The 20,062-nt window shown below is 39.2% G+C and overlaps 1 protein-coding gene across 1 annotated transcript in view; it reads left to right on the forward strand.

Moving 5' to 3' along the window:
- The first annotated feature begins 981 nt into the window (after positions 1-981).
- gfra4a (GDNF family receptor alpha 4a) overlaps positions 982-20,062 on the forward strand; it is a 39,403-nt gene continuing 20,322 nt past the window's right edge. The window contains exons 1-5 of the mRNA XM_067614766.1: positions 982-1,322; positions 2,770-2,850; positions 11,097-11,436; positions 14,809-14,918; positions 16,676-16,810. Coding sequence (XP_067470867.1) covers positions 1,052-1,322; positions 2,770-2,850; positions 11,097-11,436; positions 14,809-14,918; positions 16,676-16,810 — 937 coding nt within the window. The 5' untranslated portion in view covers positions 982-1,051. The remainder of the gene's footprint in view (positions 1,323-2,769; positions 2,851-11,096; positions 11,437-14,808; positions 14,919-16,675; positions 16,811-20,062) is intronic.

The raw sequence follows: 20,062 nt of genomic DNA on the forward strand, positions 1-20,062 counted from the left end.
TGCATCGTTGACCGAGTCGGACTGCTACTGACAGGGAATGTTAAAATTTAATCCAATTATTAAAACCAATTCAGTTTTGATTGTCTCAGCAATAAATGCGGCGGATCATTAAATCTCACATTCATACACCGGTTTGTTTTGATTTGCTTTGATTTTTACACCTCGGAGTCAGTTTATTTGTCGAGGGGAGGGATGCTCAGCCTCTGAACAGTCGTGTAATGTTTTCTGTGGCTCTGAAGGAGCTTTCTGAAGTCCCACCAGATAGCATTGTTATCTCATCATGGTTATCTCAACTTGGGTTTGAAGATCACTCCTTTTTGTGGCCCACATTAGGGACTAAAATGTCAGGATATCTCTGCCTCTGTTGCATTGATTTTGACCATTGTTCACTGTCTCTCGAGTAGGCCTTTAAATTGAATTTAAAACATCCTTAGAAAAAGTCTGCAATAATTAAGCACATGTAAACCTGAAACCAAGGTACACATTTATTAGGATAGACTTTGGCCTCAAACAGGTCAAAGAAATTCTTAAGAAAATATAGATAGATTTTAATTATTCTGTGCCAAATGTTCACATTAGTTCAGTTGACCACCCAAACTCAAATCCCTGCATCACTATTTTTTTAATGACCTAGTGCCCTTTTGGCCCAGTCAGTATGATTTCAAAAATCCCAGGCAAACCAATTATGAAGCAGAAAATAATTGCTTCTCTAGTTTAGCAAGATAGCTTAGCTGTTTTTTTCAAGCTCAAATTAACCATACTAGTCCAAAGCTAATATAGATAATCATGATTTTAAATAAAAGAAAAAAGAAGTTTATAGTGTTTGATTAATTTTGTTTTATTTAATTAAGATTTGTTTGTTAATATAGGATTCTGTACATGGGGATATTACCCAACCAATGATATTAAGATAACCATAACAGCCTCGATAATATTATACTTGAAGAAAACCAATCACCAGACCAGTCTCCTGCTTAGAGCTCATCATTTGGGACCCCAACACACCATTAACCTGTCCTCTGTCTGTCTTTGTCTTGCAGGAGTTCCACGTATGGCTCTCTCAGCGGGCGGGAGGGACTGCCTGCGTGCCGGAGACACCTGCTCCAGCGATGACACCTGCAGCCCACGACTGCGCACCCTCAGGCAGTGTGTGGCAGGGGACGGCAGTGTGAAGCTGGGGCCCGGAGCACGAAACCAGTGTGAGAACGCCATGACGGCGCTGCTGTCCACCCCTCTGCATGGCTGCCAATGTAAACGAGGCATGAAGAAGGAGAAGAACTGCCTGAGTATCTACTGGAGTCTGCACCAGTCTGTGCTGCATGGTAAGACTGGCAGTAACACGCAGAATCTGATGGTTCTGTTCCGGAGAGGTGGGAGTGGGAGCAGGTACAGTACAATATGGGTTTTTTTTTTGGGATTATCAAGTGTGTGCCGCCCATTACACATGAATTAGACTCCCGCCTCCAGACAGCTCAACAGTAAATTCCAGGTTGAAATGAAAAGAGTGATTATTGTGTCAAAAATAGTTAAAACTAAGGCTCTGATTACTTTTGTTCCACCCACAGTCATTGTATTTTATCATTTTTTTGCTGATTTGAAATGTTTTGCACTGCTGTTGTCATTTCCTACATTTAACTACGTTCTCTGCTGCACATTTACATTCAGATTTAGGCATTTAGCATATACAGTACCTTTATATCCAGAGTGTAACAGTATAACAAGCTTAAGTTTCAAACCGGCAATATTAAAAACATCCTCCAGTGCAAATGCAAAAGACAGGACTTGTGGATAATAAACTGATAAAGCAAACCATAAATCTCCACCGCCTGAGTTTAATATATCAACCATCACTGCTCGAGAGTAAGAGTGGAAAGGTACAATGTATATACAGGGTAGACAAAATAACGTTGTGGCAATATGTACCTGCAGTGTACCAGATGATTTCACCACATTCCTTTACTTTCCAGCTCCTTCAGTTAGCTCATGCTGTGTTTAAGACCTACATATTAAAGGGCTGATTGCCAGACCTGTTTTAAAAATGAACGCTCTGCTAATTGGTTTTTAACCTCATATGATCTGCTTTTGTTGCCGCGTATGTAATTGCAATTAATTTAGTTTAGAGTTTAACTGCTTTTTCATTAAGTCAAGGCTGGATTACCAACCAGAAAAAAGCTGGCAACTGCCCTGGGCCCCAGACCCCCCAGCGGTCCCAAATGTCCCAGGTTCACTGCATGTTATCTGATAACTTGATTAAATACTCATTTGTTTGGAATGGTGAAGTAGAATATCAACTAACAAAAGTTGTGCATTATTAGATGATTTTATGGTTCTGTCTTTGTAGAACTCAGGGACAGGTAGTATTATTCCAGCATTTTATTTTTTTATTTATATTATATTTATTTATATTTGTTACAGGGATCATGCTCAAAATGTTTTCATTTAATGTATGATACCAGAGTTTGGGTAAAGCTAATTTTAGTCTCATAGTCATATGTCATGTGTAGTCTGTTGTGTGTTGTGTGATGAGTAATGATGACAGGAAGCATTCACAATGCACAGGGTGTTTGGGGGTCCAACAATATGGGGTCCAACAGCTGATTTTTAACCTAACATGTTAATCCGGCCATGCATGGAGTGTTATTCTGTGTACCCATGGTCACTTTGAATATAACTTTTATGATATATATACTGATCCTACTGAGTCTTTGTTTCTTCTGGTGCACAATGTTTATTCTTTTCTCTTCTTTTCTCTCTCCGATGTGTCGGTAGGACTCAGCCTGGTGGAGAGCTACCCGTATGAACCAGAAGAGAGGGGCTCCGATTACGTTCGTCTGGCCTCCATTGCTGCAGGTGACTGGGCGAGCTGCTACTGCTACAAGTGTTTCTCTGTTTCTCTGTTATTCTAACTGGGCAGGGGGAAAAAGTTATTTAGATAATCAAAAGTATCAATTTTGCACACAAAAACAAGCAAATCTCAACTAAGTTATGTGTCAAAGAAAGAGGAAATCGAGATGTTATTCTGCATCATTTTGACAGAGTAGACAGGTGGATTTGCAAAGTGTTTGATGAGTAACAGCCCATACTTTGTTTCTGTCTTGCCTTTGAGCCTGTAGGAAAGCTGCAGGGCTGTTGTGTGCTGCTGTTAGCCCCCAAGGCACATATTAATTACCTATTTACTTTCTTACAGCTGGAAGCAGTAAAATTGGGGGGGAAGAAAGAGAGAGAAAGACAGAGAATGTAAAGAAATGGAAAGAAAAAGGTCACAGTAGGTAGGTGAGAGGGAGAACGAGAGGGAGGAAGCCAGAAAAAAAAAAAGATGCAAAAAGAAAATGGAAGCGGAACGGAGCTGGGTGTTTTTAAATTAAAACAACACTGCATTTTTTCCTGTTGGAGGTTTGAAAAAGAGAGAGAGGCTGCACACAAATGAGTAGTTAGTTTTCTTTTCACTGGAGAGGACAGAAAGTCAAGTGTTTTGTTTTCTCTGATGGCAGTTATGCTCTGGATGAGTGAAGCTGAGCTGGAGAGTCTGTGAAACTTAAATAAAGACTTTAATGAAGTGATTAGTATGGAAGGCATGTATGCATGCCTTACAGTATAATGATAAATGTCCTACAAACACAAAAAAAAAAAAATACTGTAGCAGCACGAAGGGAGGATACCGGATAATTTAAACATTAAGATAATATATAAAGTATATTTTCCCAATATACAGCAGCCCAGTCAGTGTTTATGAAAATGAACAGTCGTGGCCTCAAACAATGTGAGAAACAAAAGTCAAACTGGTTTGTTTTAGAAAGCACACATTCCCATTTCCATACTGGAAAATGACACCTTTGCAAAAATGGGTACATGATAAGATTAAACATATTGATTAGATTAGCTGTTGTAATACTTTTATATTTGACATGCTAATGTTTTCCTAATGAAATCATCTATATTTTTAAACTACTGGGTAATGAATGGCATGTTTTTATTTTTTTAATTGATTCAGATCTGTGATATATTGTGCCATTTTGATGTACAATAATGATCTGTTCAAGAGAATGTATAGAAGCAGTTAGAAACTAGAAAGCAAATATATAAGCGGCCGTGTTTATTTATATTTATCACAGGATTGATGTGTTATCTCTGTGATATTAAAGTTGCACTTGGTACTTGTACACTAGTAGCATGTTGGCAGCAAGTAGTGTCAAAAAGGGTTCAATGACAATTACAAATTTTATGGTTTTAATACCTGATATAATGCAAGGTAACATTAGTAAAAAACACATGTTTTTATACCAAATGGATGAGAAAGGAAAGATAATTAACACTGTAATGAGGCCAGTTCAGGGGACAGTTTGCATAAAACCCCTAAAGGTCATTTCGGGCTATGCAACAGTTCTGAAACAATAACAGTTCTCATGTGTCAGTAGTTGTATTTAACAGTATTCTAATTAATTAGTTTCAGATATGAGAGTGATATTAATCCTCTCATCTAGAAAGCAAGTAAATAAAACAAAGCAAGTAAAATGTCTCCACCATTAAGCTGTGTTAAAGACATATAATGCTTTTTGGGATTTTCTTTTATTTTTATACTATTGTTTGTTTACATAGCCTCCAGAACCGCTGGAGGTCTGCTGATGGGGAACACAAACAGAACACAGTGGGCTCATCAGGAGGGGGCCCTAAAACAGCCTGTTTCAGACAAGGGCTGAGCTGAAGGGGCTGCATAAAGAGCCAGTATAAGATAAATAAGGAGTTTCTTTTAACTGTAAATCATGCAAAGATATTCCAGTAGAGCCCTAGAATAAAAATATAGACCTGGAAATGTGCATGAAATGTTCTCTTTGAGTAGTGTCACTGTGTCCTCTGATCTCTGCTAGAAATTGAAAGGCTGTAGATAAACAGGGATTTGACTTCTTGTGAGTGTAAAAGTGTTCATCCTTGAATGTTATTTAAATTTTTAACCACTCTTCTATATTTATTTTATATTTGGAAGTGCAGATGGTGAAACAGTGGTACCTTAAAGATGTATGTTATAGAAATCTTGAGCTTGTCAATTCAGGAACTCCAGGAGATTAAGCAAAAGGATTTATTGACAAACACAAACTTGATCGATCAAGGAGACACCAGTTACATATCAAAGTGTCAGTGTTGACACAGTGAAATGCCACATCGAGTCTGAAGGAAAAGCACTACTCTCAGTTATTCAGGCAACCTTGTCCCTATCACAACATCGCTATAAGATTGTTTACTTCAGTGTTGTCTCTATGGCAACAATAATAAAGCCAGGTTGGCTCGAGGAAGGAAGAAGACAGCTGTCCATCCCTAACTGTCTGCTTGTCTAAGGAGCATTTCATACACTGCACATACATAAAAATAGGAGCGTTTGACACATTTATGACATTTCCTTCACGATTTCCCTCCTTTTTGATCCAAAAAGATCAATAAAAATGACCTATCATACTATCCTTCAGAGTGGAAGTAACATGTACCTGCCTTAATCAATCAATTATTTGTCAAACATCATGTGAATCAAAATATACAATGATTAATATGAATAGATTATATAACAATTAAGAAAGAAAGTAATGTAATAATGTGATGAATGTACTGTAGTGTAATGTAATAGTGAATCTCAAATATTTAACCTTTACACATGGTAACACCAATCCATACACGTCCAATCACAGACACGAAGATATTTTCTTAATTCACTAAACCAAGACAGAAGAAAAATGAGTCTCAATAAAACACCATAGAAATAAAATTAAACATCTCAATTCACCCATTTTGCGTGACAAAAACAACCAATTATAGCTAAAATAATTCACATAAATCAAATATGTAGTGATGCATGATCAATCAAAATATCCATATGGAAAAATGTACACTTAGCATATAAGACATATCATATAAATACTTAATGATTCTAGTGATTGGAATATGTCTCTGAAATGTGTACTATATACTCTAATGGAATATATATTAAAGATCAAAAATAAAAAAACAAACAATATGCATTCCCAGGACTTCCTGCAGTCTAGTAAAACATATAATTAAGTAAATGATTATTGCAAAGCAAGCAAAATAAGAATAATTCATTAACAAACCCATGTTCTGCGGTTAGTACGAGGTATGAGTATACCTCCTAGTTCACATATGTAAGGATACACTTATGAATCGCCATCCATCTATTAGGTTTTTTCCCCAACATGTCACAGTTTTTTTAAACCTTTTCATCTTCAATCATCATTTCATTAAAGATATTACCGAGTGGAACCCAATCAGAGGTCATCATACATCAAACCCAAACTGTTATCACCTTAACCTATTTTCTTGTGCCTGGATTATTCTAAGAACAACAAAAGTGTTGGCACAATTAATGTGGTGATCAAGAGGAATACACACTGTGTAGTTCTAAGGCTACCCTCTAATGCTGTTCTACCTTTTCTTTCCATTTTCAATCGAGTGCTAGCTCGGTCTTTGTACATTTAAACGTGTGGCCACCGTGTGAGGGTGATTTCTCTATTCTCTCACCCACCTGGATAATTCTATAAGCAACAACCAATCAGTGAAGAGTCCTACTCTAACTTACTTTAACAACTATTTTCTACCTTCCCTTTTGAAAAGTCTGTTCAGGGTTGTCAGTTACATTTAACCCATGTAACCCTTCTTCACATCTATGGAAGGCTAGGTTTATGGATGCCTGACCTGTATATTCAAATATGTGGCTTATAACTGTGACTCCTGTCCTATCTCTGTGAGCAGTCTCAGTATGTGACAGGTAAGGGTCAGTTAGTCCTTTCAATTCTCCACTAACACTACAGACCTGAAATTCCCCCTGTACATCTACACACGAATTGTTCAGTCACAAGTTCTGTGGGGAATTGAAACACAGTTCTTTGAAGAGTCAGTGGTAATGACCCCATCAGCTGTTATGTTTTCAGTGTTAGTGGGACCCCAGGGTCAGCAGACACAAAAGTAAAAAATACTTAGTATGCCCTGGACTCTCAAACCTCTGTGTTTCAATTCCTCAAGGAACTTGTGACTCTTTTCCTCCCACACTTTGTGATTAAGACTTAAAAGTGAGTGAAAGTGTGTTTTATAACAGGCAATACTGTGCCATCTGTTACATTTTTCAATTAGAGTCCCTGTTTAGAAAAAAATGGATTGCATATGAAATAGGTAGCAGGAGATGGTGTCTATTCTATATTAAATTATAATTTTTGAATGTGGGCACATAATTCACAACAGTACATACTGGCATGCCACTTCTCATATATCCAATCTCTACCATAAGCACATTCACTCAGTCACTCACAGCAGAGGTACTGTGCGCTACACCTCCTCTCAAGCTTTCAACCTCATGGATGTTCCCACAACATCTCAGTCGGCTATTTTCAAACCCACCATGAATCTTAGCAGTATATTGTGTTGGTGATATCAGCTCAGCACCATTCATGATTCCTAGAAAATCATCCTGCATGCTGTAACATTCACCCTTGTCTCCTTCACCAATTGATTTTCTATAGGCTTGTTGTGCATAATTGAGTTAGATCACAGATTAGGGAAATTGGATAAACTGTCCTCACCTGCTGTGGAAGACAGTAGGTGTATATGAGTGGGGGAAATACAAAAACCATAAGAACAACTAAGCAATTCACATTTAGTGGAGCATCATATGTCTTTTGACCTCATACATAAGCTGCTTATTAAAATGACACGACTGGTTTTCGGCTGCTTTGAAATACAGCAGCACCTGCCTGCGCTGTAGAACCTTCTCGTAAATTTCACTTCAGTGACTCCACAGGAGGTCAAAGTTGACATCCATGCCATGCATCTTGACAAGTTGACTGCCAAAACAACAAAGGTGTGATTAATGGATGTTTTTCTGCCCTTATAACATCTCTCCCTCAAACAGAGTAATGACCCTTTTCAAAGACACTAGCCAGAGTCACAGCTCATCATATTTTAAGGAATATTCACACAATAAAGTACTGTACTTCACCCCTTACCAATTAATCAGTTAAATAAAGTCAAGTTAGTGCTATTAAGATGGTGCCTCTATTTAAAAACAGTCAATGTTCTGCACCGAGGAAGAAGCTTTTTAATGCATCATTGAGCTCCCGGAGTGGTTAAAATTGCTTGTCCTTTCAAGCATTTTCTAGTTCATGCGCCTTTGTTGAAAGGCAAATACCAGCAGTTTTGTTTTCTTTGGGCTCTGTGGTGCAACAGGTTGGCCACAAGCTGTGTAAAACAGTAACAACACAAACACAGAAAATAGAATACCCTGCAGTCATAATAATTGTGCAGTGACAAATTTTTGATTGTTGTGGCTCTGTACTCCAGCACTTTGGATATGAAATGCAACTATGACTATGAGAGTGAAGTGTTGGGTTTCAACTTTAATTTGAAGGTGTTCTTGCCTCGTCATTGTCCTACTGTGATGTTCAAAGTTTGGGGGTACAATTCTGAATTGCTCATCCGGTATGGATGCAACCACCCTTGAAGACTCCACTCAAATACTCAACTGACAGTCTATCTTTTAAAGGACCAGTGTGTAGGATCTACACTGACTGAATACTCCTCCCCTTCCCTCTCCAAGTGTGTAGGAGAACCAACGGTGGCCACGAAACTCGCAAAAAAACAAGAAAGGCGGTTTCTAGAGCCAGTGCTTAATTTGTCCTCTCTAGGCTACTATAGAAACATGGTGGTGCAACATGGCAGGCATGGAAGAGGAAAAGCGACCTATGTAGGTATAAAGGGCTCATTCTAAGGTAACGAAAACACCACGATTCTTGGTTTCAGGTGATTTTACACTAATGAAAATATATGAATATTATACTCCATTTCCGCCAAGTCCGTTCCACTAGATGACACTAAATTCTACACACTTCACCTTTAAGTATGAGAAATTACCTTTAGACATGATTCATGGCAGATGGCAGGTTTGATTCACAGCAGTTACAATGGCTTCTAATGTTGAGTCACAGCAAAATGTATGCATGCATGCATGTCTACTGCTGTTTAGTATGTTCCATACAACCCTCGCTTTGCCAATGAAAAGCAATGCTATATGCTTCTTCCAGCTGGGGTTTGGAATTATTGGAGGAGATGTTAGCTTGACACAGTTGTAGTGTGTGTAGCTACATTGTGGAGACACTATGAGTTATGAGAGGTTTATATGACAGTTTTGATATACTGTATTTCTAACATTTTTTGGGTGGGTCAGCTTGCTGGCTGACGTAACTACCTGTCATAGTGCATCCACTATGGTATGCAGTTCACAACAGTAGTTACAGAAATTTCCTAGGGACTACTTTGACTTGAATTCGAAGACAAGTGTCAGATATTTCCAGCATTTCCAGAATCTCAACAATACAGGTATTGAGTAAAATGTTATCACAGGAATGTCCTTTGAGAAACATGAAGCGCGGTCAAAATGGGGGTTATGTCATAAAATCATTGGAGCCTATAATTCGCAGTCATCTTCTCTTGGGTATGTCATTGCCATGACCAGCACATAGTCCTTGGCATACATTCACCAGATAACTCTTGCTGATTCTAAAATGTTATCACAACCAATAGTCATCATAGACAAAAATATGAGGATAACATGAGCTTTGAGTAGACAGATTTCTCTTTAAAGTAAGAACTCAGTACTTCAACCTCAGTCACTGTTTAATTTCAAATCCACTGTGAGTCTGGAGGCAAAACAACAGAATGTGTCACTGTCCAAATACTCACAGACTGCACTGTAGATTTAAAATTTAGATATGCAATGCTGAATATTACAAGACCAAGCCTGGCACTGGAAAACAAGCTTGAGCATCAATGCACTCGGCCTCCAGTGACTCCACTGAGTTGAGCAGCTCAGGACTGTGGTTGTACTGGGCAGGTCTGAGGTGTAAATATGAGTAAGGCATGAATCTGAAGCAGGATGTTCCTGGATAAGAGCTTGCATGCTCAGCAAGTCTCCTCTGAATAAATAATGGCTTAAAAAACACAATGACAAGGATTTCACATGAAAACTTATGTGCATATTCCATTTCCCTGTGCATGTGGCCACTGGATGCAATTTGTCATCCCACCCTGCCGTTCCATCAGGTCCTCCCATCCTCCCCCTACTTTCCCCTCTCGGCTGCTTAGCAGTTAAGTTGGGAATAACCTATGCTTTGTGATGGGTTGTTAGCTTGCTCTCCAAGGCCATTCATATTTTATATGACAGCTTGGTGAGAGCTGAGCTCACCAGGAGACACAACTACAGGCAGTTTACAAACTAATGAGCAGCGCTATCTGCCAGGGGAGCTGAGCGTCATCATGGTCGTATTGACTGGGAGGTCGCTTGGGAAAAAAAACACACATGATGATAGATTGGGAAATAATGCTGCCAAAAAAAGAAGGGTCTTTCCAGGGCCTCCACAGAGGTGGCTCATTACTGGGGAAGTCAGAAGGAGCATGGGCACTGAGGGAGGCAGAAACAGACAGAGTTGAAGAAGAATGGATGGAGGATAAGAGAGAGATAGCTGAGTGAAGAAGGGAAGAGACAGATGGAGTGGGGGTGAAGTGGCAACGCTGAGACTGGCAGGCACACAGCAAGGGAGGAAGACGGTGAGGGAAGGTGGGATTCAGGTGAGTTTGGGATGAACCCAAATGTAGGAAGAGTGTGTTGGAAAGATGGATAGATGGATGAAGGAGAAGGAGCAGTAATTACAGGCCTTGTTGTGCAGTTGGAGAGATGGAGGAGCCACTTTTTCAGCGCTGCCACTCTGCATTAACCCAGCAGAATGAAATATTCAGCCATTAGGCCTCAGCTGAAACACATCCAGTGCCCAGACTCATGCAACATTTAAACACCATTCATGTTCTATTCATTACAAGAAGGCCTATTACATATAATCATCATTTTGGTTTAGTTTTTACTTTAAGACACACATTTTTTTTCATCTGTAAATGCAACACTACATCTAAGTCTAGAAGTGAGAGTGGCGAGTCAATACTGACTCCAATTAAGCCTTGAAATCATTGGTAAACATTGCCTGGGATTTGATTTTCTCAAACCACACAGAAGGATGAAATGCTTTCTGGTTCCCATTTGTGTCTCCTTCTAGAGTCTGAAGTAACAACGGTGAACCGCTGCCTGGATGCTGCCAAGGCGTGTAACATCGATGAGACGTGTCAGAAGCTTCGTACAGAATACGTCTCGGCCTGCATCCAGCCGTCGGCCCGCTCGGGGCCATGTAACCGACCAAAGTGCAACAAGGCACTGAGGAAGTTCTTTGACCGTGTTCCCCCTGACTACACCCACGAGCTGCTGTTCTGTCCCTGCACCGACACGGCCTGCGCAGAACGCCGCAGGCAAACCATCGTACCGTCCTGCTCCTACGAAGACAAGGAGAAGCCCAACTGCCTGGCTCAGCTGCGGATCTGCAAAGCAGACTACGTGTGCAGGTAGAAATTAGAAATGCTTAAATGTCTTACATGCTGCCAAGAATTTTTACACTTAATTTACTGAGTTGGCATCAGACGAGTCACTGAACTGATAATTGCTACATCTGTGGCTTCTATTAAAAGATCACAAAGGTGTTATTGCATTTTTTAATTCAGTTAATGCAAATCATGTACATATTACATTACTGCTTAATCTTTTTCAAAGCACATTAGATATTGTTTGGACATTTTTGTGCTCTTATTTTTGTGTTTATGTTTATTTTACAGCATAATATAGAATTTGCAGGGACTTGACACTGGGGATAAGTAATCCATGACAGCAAGCATTGATTTAAAGCTCAGTTATATAATTTTGGATGGTAAAGGGGTACAAAGCAGACTCCAACATAAACAGAGAAACAAGCTGTGATATACTATAACAGCTTGCTGAGTTCTTTTGTTTAACCTGTTAGGAAATACCTGCCTGAAGTTATTCACACTATCAGCATCTTGTTTGATCTGCCAACTCCAGAGAAAACTAGAGTCTCTTTGGCTTGCTAGATGTTTGACCAGGGTCACCAGCCATTTGCTTGCGTGCTTTGGCGCTATGCTGTTTTACCCTGAACAGGTACTCTAATAATTGACTCATGCAAGCTAAAGGGGAGGTCAGTGAGAGCTTGAGCAACTCAACCATACAGACTGAAAAACCAAGAACTTGAACACAAACCTTTTACATTGCAGGAATCATTGCATTAAAGTATCTAAAATATAATGCTAAATGGTGCACAATTGAGCATGAATAACATTGCAATCACAAAGTAAGTAAACAAGGACATGAGGATAATGTGACTGGTAGCTTCTTACATTAAAGCTGCCCTGGCATATAATCGTCAAGGCCAACCGGTTCTACAACTAAAAACTACTACTACTTACTCTGCTCTGACATCCAGCAGACACAGAGCACAGAGGTTAAAGTTCTCAGGCACCATGCTTGATTTCAGGCAGTTTTAAATTCATATAATACTTAATTCAATACATTGTACACATTTCCTCCTGGAGAACTTTTCAGGCTCACAAATCATTTCTTGTTTTAATCCCTGCAGAGCAACATTAGCATATGTTTGAAGTAGTGTTTGTTTCCACCTGATGAATCTGTGTCCAATGTTCAGTCTCCTTTTGGCTCTGCTCTGGTCTCCACCCACTCCTGAGACAAATATGTGGCTCTTTAGCTACTACATGTTCTTTTTTTCACTACAGCTAGTTGCTAACTTTAGCTGTCCTTTTTTGGTAGCAGGCAGGTAGAATACATTCATTTTTTGTTTTGTTTTTTCTGAAAACAGCTGTCTTCTGCTGGAAACAGGGTCGATGAGAGCACTGAGACTGAACTAAAAACCGTAAAGTGCCTTAAAACCAAAAGAATTGGCCAAAAGCAGCTACATATCTCTTTTTAGCTGTAGATTTGGGTAATAATTCTCTGTTCGAGCATTCACTTTATACATAAACAGTTGATTAAATTTTAATATAAAAATAAATGTATTAATGCAGCTTTAATAAGGCTTTTGCTCTGCAACCTAAGGCTCATTTACACAATCATTTAAAACAGCAACATTTCATGGCAAACTCTGTCCACGAGGGCAAAGTGAACCCATGCAAATCTTTTGTTCAATGGATTACCCATCCAAGCAAGTTGCTGCAAGTTGATTTTCATAACTGAATACAACATGTTGTGGTGTCGTCACCACTGTTTTATCTAATATGAAGTGCCTTGTTGCTGTGGTGGCCTTGTACATTGACTTTCCCTCAGGACAATAAATGTCATTGTGTATCTTGGAAGATAGGCCTGGCTGGTATGATATGTTCATTTAGATTTAATTAGTCAGCTGTGTTTAATTAATTCAATTGTTATACTCATTAACTGTGTTTAATTAGTTCAATTAAATTCTGCATTCATTTTCTTGGGGAGGCAGCCAGGCATCAAGCAGCCATGTGAAATAGTCATTATTAGAACGGCCATTATCACTTGGGATTCACACATGACTTTCCTGCCAAACTGATGAGAAAATAATTATCAATGTAGAGCTGAGACATCATCAGAATCAGTAAGGAGTTTGCAAAAAAACTGACCCTCGGTACATATTCAAGATAAGTTATCTGAATAAGCATATTTATTCTGCGTTAAGCCCCTGTGTATGTGAGACACTGATGAAAAACAAAGATTTCATTCAAATTTAAATTGATTGTAAACGGCCAATTAGAAAACTAACAATGTCTTATGAAGGCATTAAAATTCAGCGGGTGTATTCCTCTCTATCACTGGAGACTGAAAACATGAAGACCCATCCAGTCAGCCTCCTCTCTCTGACAGCAAATGGTCGCCAGCGTTTAATCTAGTTCCTCTTCAAATGTCAGAAAGACAAAGGGCTTCATCTGTCACGGCTATCGATCAGGCATTATTCTCCACCGCTGCCGCGATGGATAGAGCATCTCAAGGCCGTGGCATGGGCCACCAATCCTGCACCAGTCAGTTGGCATTAACCGGCAGCCTGCAGAGGATGCCTTCACTAAACGCACAGACTATGAGTTTTACGCACATCATTACAATGACATGACAAACGAGGGGAGAGCGTGGAGTTGTGATGCCCTGAGGGGATCCCGTTTCAAATGCCAGTCGACGGGGGCCGATGATGCGATATGATGGCCGCAATAGCCTTGTAAGATGATGATGATGAGGCTAGATGGCTGGAAGGCTGGCAGGAAAGGTGAAGGAGGGATGGCAGGGTGGCTTTGGGAAGAAGCATTTATATGGAAGATCCATATTTGTCTAATCTCCTCGCGGTCAGGCCTGCCAGACAGCACCCACAGTATTTAGAGAGCAGAGCCAAGGCCTATCTTTGCCCCTCATTGACTCTTTACAGCCTGGCAGCCTTCCAGAAAATGACTGGCTGGGGAAAGTGGAGAGAAAGGGAAAAAGAAGGATGAATGTTACCAAGGGTGACTGGAGTCGGGTTGAAGTGCTGCGTAGCGGGAGATCTTGAACGGTGGAGGGAGTTGATGTAGGAGTATAGGTAGGTAGATGAGCATTGTGTGTTTCACATCCTGTCGCTGAGAGAAAGCACCAGTGCCGGCCACCCCTCAGCGTCACGATGTGTGCAGCAGCCAGGCACGAGTAAATGATGGATGGCATGTTATTGCTGAGTTGAACAGAGAGATCCGCACACCAAATAGCTCCCATTTAAAGGACTTTTTATTTTCTGCTGTGACGTTTTCCAACACAAGGCATTTCAAGCACAATAACTCTGCAAGGTATTTTTTGATCCAGCACCCATCCTATTGGGTATTGGAATGTGCGTGTCTTTCTTATTGTTTCTTACTGGCATGTTATTGCTCCCACAGGTCTCGCTGGGCACAGTTCCAATATGATTGCCAACCTACCGAGCAGAGCGCCAGTGGTTGCAAGCAGGAGAACTACGGAGCATGTCTACTTGCGTACACCGGCCTGATAGGTAAGAACTAAATCTCTCCGTGCCAGCACTGGCTCACCCACCTTCTGTGATGGATCGGGAACAAAAAGGTTTTAGAGGGAGGAAGGCGGAGAGCAGACAAGTGCACTGAACAGGACTCAAAAGAATAAATCAAGGATTGTGAGGAGAAGTGTGGTTCAATGATCGATGGAGTGCTGATTAATGTGACTGCAACGTGCCCGGCCAAGTCATTGGCATTATAAGTAGTGCAATTACAACTATTGACCACTGTTTTGAGAGCATTATCCCTGGCGTGACGATGAGTGGGAGCAGGCAGAGGAATAGAATATGGCTTATTGTACTTTAGATAAAAACTTAACAAAAGATCACATAATGCACAAAAGGCTGTTAAAAATCAGTCAGTCTAAGCATGTCGCTAAAGCACAATACAGAAAGAGGGGGAAAAAAACATTGTTTGGTGTGTGAGGGACTGAAGGAGACAGATTGGTAGAAAGGGGCAGAAAGCAGTGCAACAGTGATTTGCCATTCTAGACAACTGAGGTGAGACTCTGAGCCGTCGTTGCTTAGAAGTCTTAGACTCAGAGAATCGATGGAGCTAAATCAGAACTTTTTCACCACACTGCCTCAAAGTGCAGCAATTTTATTTCCCACCTCCTTTAAAAAATACAAGCTACAAGGCTATATTACCCTTTCCAGAGAATGACTTCCCCATCATTTCCTGTTGAAAAGCTCCAAAGGCAGAGAAGAATAAAAAGAATACATGTGAAAAACCTCCGTGATAGCGCATGAACTTTGCACTGCAGGCCGCTGCACTTATCAAAGTCCACTAAGCTGCCTGCCCCAGTGGATATGCACGTTAGAAAAAGAAAAGCTAAACAACTGCTACTGTACTTGTTGTTTGGACTTGATCTGTTGTAGCTTCAAATAAGACTCGCTGAGAGATCAGGAGGGCAATGCTGCATAAGCAAGCAGCTCTGTGTCTCTCTTTTTCTGCATGTATATGATAAATACATCCACGAAGCTAATCACATTTCGAATAATTGCTTCTCGTGATAGATCGCAGTATTTTTAGCTAATGTTAGCCGGTTTCCAATACCCATGCCTTTTGAAATAGGATATACACATACAGTTCAGCTGTGTCGAGCCCTGTCAGCAGCTGGAATTGAAAAAGTCAACCAACATTTGATCACCCGGCTGCCTGCTTAACTAACCTGCTAATCTGTGTCTCTGTCTTTATACACCCCGCCTTCATCCATCTCTCTCTTTAAATTCCTCTCACTTTCTCTCTCAATGAATAAATTTACATACACACTAATAACTCAGTCTTAACCTGATTAAGGCAATGCTGCGATGATAGAAATTGCCATGTAAACGCCTTTATTTGATTATCGTAATCAGGGTAAGGTCATAATCAGGCTAAGCATAACAAGATTAAATCAGCCAGAATTCTGCTCAAACGTTCAGTTTATTGGAACATTAAACGCCTCAGTCAGACAGTCTTCTGCCTCTATTTAAAAATTATACAAAATTATACATTTCTTGAGATGTTTACAGAGAGAGCGTAGCTTAAAATGGCACTGACCAGCAGGTTAAATAGCTTCAATAACAAAAAAAACAGCAAAAAATGTTGAACTAAATAAAATAAATGACTGATTTATGTGATTTTATGGTCAAATTCAATAATTGTATTAAACCAGATAATTTTAGAAATCATGTCAGTTCATTATGCCCGTAAAGATGCAGTACTTTATTGTTTCCCTCTCTCCTCCCATCTAAAGGAAGCACAATAACTCCAAACTACCTTGACAATTCCACATCCAACGTGGGACCTTGGTGCTCCTGTGCAGCAAGTGGCAACCACAGGGAACAATGCAACGACTTCCTCTCTTTTTTCCATGACAACATCTGCCTGAGTGAGTAACAGCTTCAGAGAGACCTCTAACAGCACAGTCACAATAACAACCCCCAACAAAAAAAAATGTGTGTGAAGTAACAAGGTCTGTACTTGTGAACAGAACATTCAATGATAAGTTTTATTCAAAGGCTGTTGATATGACACAAATGTGATTTAACGTAAACCCACTTAATGGAAGTTTTTACATTTGCTGCTCTCAATGCTACTACTTGAGAAGCTAATCTTCAAGCATGGATGAAGATAAGAACACCCCCCCCTACAGAAACCTCAACTCCATCAACAGAGCTGTAGCTGCAATTGAGGACACACACATAATTTCCTGTGTGGAGTTTCTGGGAATGACCTTAAGTGAAGTTTATATCATTTTAAGGCTTTTTAGAGGCTTTAAAAGATCATATACTGTGGATGGATCATATTTAAAGAAAATGTAATGGAATAGTGAAAAGAAGATTATTATTAATCGCTTTAAAAATACATTTCCATACATTTATGACCTTAGATAAATGAGTGATGGCACCAATGACACATTGTTGACACAGTTACGACTACACAGTCACTGTTCATGTGTTTACTTAAGTCAACGTTATTATATTTCCTTGCACAAATAAGACTCGCAGACAAACAACCCCCTGAGTGATGGCAGCAGTGACAGGCCAGTAACATTAATGAAACACTGCAGCTGGTGGCACACAGTAATGGATTACCACATATAATATGTATTTGTTTACACTGTGCTGGGAATATATCACTGCAGAAAAAATGCTATTTATGACAGATAATAGAAACATGTCGTCTTTTGTAGCAGCACAGATGATAAATACAAAGACATCAATATATGCATTTCCATGCCATATTTTCAATCTGCGAAAAAAAGAGAAACATAAATGGAAATGCCAGTAGTCAGGGGAAAAGTAAAATATTGCAAAAATGTTTTTACAATAGGTTGAAGTGGACTAGTTGGTGAAGTCAAGCTTTCACTCCGCTGAAGAGATGAAAAATGGTGGAAGACAAAAACATCAGATCTGTGTGGACGGATGAAGAGACTGTAATGCTCCTCAAATGAATACATATAACAAATGTAAATGCTCATATTTCTATCACATTTCCAACATTTGCAGTTTGACTGGCACTCTTTTAATTACATCATCTCGTTGCACCCTCTTCTTCTGCAAAAATTTAATAGCACCAGACTGGAGAATTAGAGTTTATCTTGATGAGCCCAAAAATCCTAATATTTGCATATCAGTAGTGGATGGAAACGTGCATTAATTTGCATTTGCTGTTGGCGGTTTTCTGGAAATTTGGTAAAAAAATTGCTCTAATTAAGATTGCCAAAGATAAAATACAGCTGATGTCACAGAAGGATCAGACACCAAACCCCTGTTATTCTTTTACCTTTTGTTGTACTGTCTCTGTATTCATCCAACAACAACAATAATGCTGAGATGACAGGAGATCATCCCTCTATATGAGTGATTGCACCAGTGACAGAAGAATGACACCAGTGACGGAGTAACACAAACTGTAGCTGCTGGTGTCACAGCCGACACTGTAGTTTATTTTGGGTTATTATGGGTTTTTTTTTTTTTTAACAACAGAAGACAACGTCTTACAAAGATGTTGGCATGAGTAACAACACCAATGACACCAGCGACTGTACAAAGAAAACTGCAGCTGCTGTCAGTGTTCGTTAACTTTATAGAAGGCTTTTTCTTGATTCAATTATGACAGAAAGAAACAAAGGACCAACTTCACACCAGACATCATGCAAGAGTCGTTTTTACCCCAATGTCCACTGGACACAGCTTCCTTATGTTCCAGCTCTGCCGCTATTCTATATAATTAGTGTGCAAATGTCCATCAGACACATAACTGGAGCTTCTCTCTCACAGCTCACACACAGATTTTTTTATCCACTCGTCTGTCTTTACAATCTGGGTCTATTTTTGTCAGACCAATTACAGAAACATTTTAGATTACAGCTCCACAAACTCCATTACTCATTTATGAGCAACTAGCTTGGTGTTCTATCATCATTTTAAAAACATACACATATTGTTATTGTTTTATAGCTGTAGCTATAAAGATTCACCCTTCTTCTCAAATGTTTACACCATATTACTATTATTAGCTACTCTGTATCTATAACTTTTGTTATAGATACAGATTGTAATACAGATACAGATTGTAATTTACAATTGTAAATTACAATCTGTATCTGTATTACAATCTGTATCTGTAACTTTTTCAATGTAATTGTAAAGTACATCATTTTAAAATAAATACCATAACTAATTCCACTGCAATATCATCGCCTATTTTCTCAAATTTTCCTTACCAATTACTGTACCCTATAATTATTAATATGAATATTTGATTTTTTAAAACAACGCTTACACTGAAATTTAGTCCCTCTTAAACAAAAAGTTGCTTGTTCCCTAATCTTTTGTCTTGCGCCATGTACTAACATATTTGCCCAGTAAGTGTTGTTTTATTGATACCCTGTATTGAACTACTGAATAATTATACTGTAATTTGTGGGTTGTAAATCTAAAATGTTGCCAAATTCACCTGTAATTGCATATTAATTGTGATATTTATTGACATGAATTTAATATTTAATTATGCATTTCATTAGTTATTGACTTCAACATACAATTTGCAGAACTAGTTTGCTTCTTTGTTTATGTCACTTCTTCTCCAAAGTCTGTGAAGCAGAAGCCAAAATGCTACAGTTTTCTTTGACTTGTATGCTCTATTCAGGACATGCTGATGCGAAATAAAGCTTAAAAGCCTTGCTGCGTACAGTAATTACAAGAGTAAAGACCAGCTATACTGTACTTTATGCTTCTACTGTATTTAATTTTCTTTTATCTGTTACCACATCAGTCCTAAATGCGCTGAAAATATTTAATGTGCTTCTAAAATACAAAAAATGTAGCCAAAACAACTCTAAACAATATTGGAAATGTGGCTGCTGAAGAACAGATGTTTCTGAAACACTTCCAGTGGACATTTGGACATTAGATGTGACAGCAGTAGCACAACTGGAATTTGATGCAGCCACATCCAGTGTACATTTGAGATTACAGTGCGTGAGCAAAAATAGCTACAGGTTTTAAAAATTTAAATATTCCAGTGTCAAAGACATCCCGGTCACATGATCAATGGGATGTTCAGTGCAAAAACACCACAGCAGGAACCCCTCAGCATCAAAAATGGAGACAAAAGAATAAAAACAATATATACC

This window comes from Thunnus thynnus, chromosome 16 (genome assembly GCF_963924715.1).
Source record: "Thunnus thynnus chromosome 16, fThuThy2.1, whole genome shotgun sequence".
NCBI lineage: Eukaryota > Metazoa > Chordata > Actinopteri > Scombriformes > Scombridae > Thunnus > Thunnus thynnus.